General features: G+C 32.2%; 1 protein-coding gene across 1 annotated transcript; it reads left to right on the forward strand.

Moving 5' to 3' along the window:
- Positions 1 to 649: 649 nt before the first annotated feature.
- LOC106765994 (mediator of RNA polymerase II transcription subunit 25) lies at positions 650 to 3719 on the forward strand. The gene is made up of 9 exons (XM_014650756.2): positions 650 to 775; positions 1106 to 1178; positions 1332 to 2027; positions 2509 to 2562; positions 2705 to 2733; positions 2994 to 3068; positions 3166 to 3256; positions 3332 to 3418; positions 3535 to 3719. The coding sequence occupies exons 2-9, from the start codon at positions 1131 to 1133 to the stop codon at positions 3559 to 3561; spliced, it is 1107 nt and encodes a 368-aa protein (XP_014506242.2). The 5' UTR covers positions 650 to 775; positions 1106 to 1130; the 3' UTR covers positions 3562 to 3719.
- The last annotated feature ends 286 nt before the right edge of the window (positions 3720 to 4005 follow it).

Consider the following 4005-nt stretch of genomic DNA (forward strand, 5'->3'; position numbering starts at 1 on the left):
AATTACATAAAGAAATCATGGTTCCTATCTTAAAAAAAGATTAAAACTACTAATATTAAGAGTTTATTACTCATTAATTATTATTTTTTCTAATTCATAATTAAATTAAAAAACATTATAGATAAAAAAAGCTTATATAAACATAGGTAGTATATTAGTTATGATAGTTCATATCAGTGACATTATTATTAAAAGCGTTCACATTGAAAAACACATAATCTCTGTCTGCACACCTACTTTATATTTCATCTGTGTTTAATACACACTTCCTGGTCTCTGTTTGTTTTCTAACTGTTTCTCATGTATGCAATATTCTCACCCAAGATGAAAAATATTTGACAAAGTTGAGGTTGAAAGGCATCCGAATCCGTAAAGTAAGTAACTTTCCAAAAGGAATCAGTTCCGAAAAACATCTCGAAGAATATAAGGAAAAGGGAAATGCACCCTTCTAGATATTCATGCCATATGTCTTCGGTCTCATGGATAAAAATGAAAAAGTATATATAAAAAAATGTCATAAATTTATTATCTTGTATTTTTAAATAAAAAAATATTATTTTTATTAAAATATTATATGTATATAGTATACAAATGAGATGTAATATCTGTTAAATTTGTTGAGTTTCGTGACATTTACGGGAGTGGGTATAAAGGTTCAGGGAAGCACACAATTCTTTTAGTATAGAAAAGGGAGCCATGGATATTCACCCTGAAGCTGAATTGTAGTGCAATACAACAACTACATTTTCCATAATTTTCATTAACATTCATCAAGGTTCTCTTTCTCTTTAACTTTGTGTTTATCATTTTCTTATGATCACTGATTAGACAACTTAGTTTCCCTTTACTGGAGAATAATTTATTTATGGATTTTGTTTTAGATTTCTGTTTCTCCTGTTTGGAAATGAAAAAAGATATATATAAATAAAAAATACCAATTGACATATTAAGAAAAGGAAATAGTTTTTCAGGTGTTATGATTGATAAGAAGAAAGAGGTAATGAGAAATAATAAATGCTGATTTGATGTTTAAAGAAGATGGATGTTTATAGCCTATGAAATTTATCTGTTGTTCATCTTTTCTTTCTGGTTTTAATGATTTTAGAAGAGCTATTCTCTGCAAGGCTAGCATGACCATCGGAGAAAAAACCAGGGAGGGTGTTCAAAATGCTGGACACGTAAGTGTTACTTGTTCAAAAAGGTTTATTTGGTAGAATAATTTAATCGGAGCCGTTATTCACCTTTCAGTTTCAAGGACTTGAAACTGTTACAGTCTTTCTTCTGTTATGAGTTGATTATTTATGTATTTTTCACTCACTTGATGCGTTCAGGAGAATGCAAACACTGAATCCCCTGTAGTTCCACCAGAAGCAACGGCAGATGAGATGTTTGATGATTTTCTTAAACAGCTATGGAATGAGGATGATATTTTACCACTGGGAGATGATGTTTTCGATGGTCTTTTACAAGCAAATGACTCAAATCCTCTGGATGATGTATTACTAGAAGTTCTTAAAGAGATGGAAGAAGGAGAATTGAGAGAAGTGGTGGCAGATACTCCATCACAGAGTGTCACAAAAGACGCAACTTCAACTGTGCCATTTGCCACAAATTCATCTGAGACGGGGAATGTAGAAGATGAACTAGGAGGCAAAATGGGTGTAGTGAATCCAATCCCCCCATCAGAAAACTGTTCAAATTCCAGTTTTTCATTTCCTCAAAGCAACCCAAATGCATGGAATCAGCCAAGTGGAATGAATAACACCACAGTTGGATTTGGTAATCTGATTTTCCCTGATACAGCAGAAAACTCACTGAATCAATTTCAATCACCAAGCTTCCCAATGCTTACTTGTGGTAGTAGTAGCAGCAGCATTCACCAACCATTTCCAAAGCCCCTTCAGTTCCAAGCCATTGGAATCACTATACGAGGTACGCCTGCAATGAAGCATCGATGTAATCAGGGACTTGTTTCCCCTCCTCCACCATCTCTCACCGATTTTCATAGCTTCGTGTGTGCATGGCAGGTAAACTAACACTATCATCATTTCGAAAACCTTGCTTCAAAATGTTGTATAGACTAGTTTAACTGCAAACACATGTCACTTTAATCTTAATTTTATATTATTTTCTCTTATAGTTCATTAACCTTTGAAGAATTTATCCAATGTAAAGTATATGCAGCATGTGTATCTTCAAAATGTTGTGTGGGTGAATATTGTATTGAACATAGCTGCTATACTATCAGCAGTTGTTCAGTAAATTTATACGTTAAATGATTATTTATAGTTTAGCATTGAAGAAACATGTTTGTGATGTCCTTCACTACACAGATAAATTAATTTTGGATTTTGTTGAGTTGGTCTAATGTAATTCATGGGCATTAAATATCTGAGGAAGTAAAAGACAGAGTAAATAGTAATAGAAACATTTTAATATTAAATTTGGTAATCTTGGTTATACTTTATACAGATGTTTTTACAATGAATAAATTTTTTGTGCATCCAGGGATGTTTGATTGGAAAAGTCTACTCGAATCGTGAATCCCTTAATGTGGCAAAGGTACGATATACTTCATTTTTCTACGCATGTCAGATTTTTAAGATTTATCAGAAGAAGCTTCTGTTCCTGTTTTACTGTAACAATTATGAAAAAAACAGTACAACGTAGCTGAGTTTTCTCCTGTTTTTTCCGTGTGAAACAGGCAGTGAGGAAACCAACGTCACCTGTCACGTAAGTGGATTTATAATTCTCCTTGTTTTCACTTGCGAAAATAATCACTAGTGAAATTTTAAGGAAAAGAAGACTTCAAGCCAGATGCATTAATAAATAGTAAAATGTATCTTCATTGTAGAAACTCAAATACCATATTAAGAAAATGGGTGTAATAATTGATTACATCAATTATTATATTTTCCATCTATTTTTTATTGGGTGGTCTAAGAACTTTTTCCTTTTCAATGCAATAATTGATTTTTCTTTCGTAATTGCAGGCTTGCTGCTGATTGGAGGAGTACCCTGAGGATCGTCTGCTTCTTACCCACAAAGACTGTGAACTATACATTGAAGTAATTTTATGAGATGAAGTTATTACCATATTTCTAATTTACATTTCATTTTCTAATAAGGGAATCTTATGCATATTTTAATAACATTTAAACTTAGGATTTGTGGCGGAGCAATTGATTATGTGTTCTTTCACATAACTGAATTCAACAACCTTGACGTGTACGAGCATCTGAGCAAAAAGAAAGTGGTGAGTCATATAGGAATCGATTCTAATGTTAGATTTTACATAAGAAAATCATTTTAACTAAACATCTTGATGCAGTGTGCAAAAGTTGAACTCCCTTCAGAGACTATAATCTTATCTGCAACCGAAAGCAAATATCACTTCTTAGGAACAATTATTCCAAGGGTGAGTGTGATGTCCATAGAATTTCACATGTATATTCAAATGTCCTTAATTTAAAGTTGTTTTAAACATTCAGCTACATTTGCAATTTGACTAATAAGTGAGTGTGAATGATGCAGGATATAGTATTTATTCAACCCGTCTAAGTTTGCATTTTGGTTCCAAAAGAGCGAAAACAGACCAAAATCATGGACAAAAGGTTCAAAGAGCTGTAGTAAAACAGAAGGGCATGAAATCACAGAAAGAGATGATGATGCAACTGCATCGTATAATGAAATTGAGGATAAATAAATACAAATCAGTATTCCCTGATATTATCACATATCATTAATATCAAATAATGAGAGAAATATCGTATAAATAATAAATTGTAATAGTTGGTAGAAAAATGACTTAGAATTTTGTTAAACTCAGCACTTGGAGTTACAAGTACTTGTTTGTTTAAATCATAAATACAATTGTTGTTAGTTAGACTAGTTAAATTTTTCTGTTTTCTTTTCCTTTAAAAATGTCATTAGAGGAATCCGAGATATCCTGCATTGATTTAAGTTCCTTTTTCTGTCACTCGTCCTTTTTATTGCACGGTTGTT

This window comes from Vigna radiata, chromosome 7, assembly GCF_000741045.1.
Source record: "Vigna radiata var. radiata cultivar VC1973A chromosome 7, Vradiata_ver6, whole genome shotgun sequence".
NCBI classification, from domain to species: domain Eukaryota; kingdom Viridiplantae; phylum Streptophyta; class Magnoliopsida; order Fabales; family Fabaceae; genus Vigna; species Vigna radiata.

What these genes read in the sequence shown, in the direction of transcription:
- LOC106765994 (XM_014650756.2), top strand. Translation starts at nt 1,131, where the DNA reads ATGACCATCGGAGAAAAAACCAGGGAGGGTGTTCAAAATGCTGGACAC. An exon ending in GCTTCGTGTGTGCATGGCAG is followed by an intron (nt 2,028 to 2,508) that starts GTAAACTAACAC and finishes TTGTGCATCCAG; the next exon opens with GGATGTTTGATTGGAAAAGT. An exon ending in TAGGAACAATTATTCCAAGG is followed by an intron (nt 3,419 to 3,534) that starts GTGAGTGTGATG and finishes TGAATGATGCAG; the next exon opens with GATATAGTATTTATTCAACC.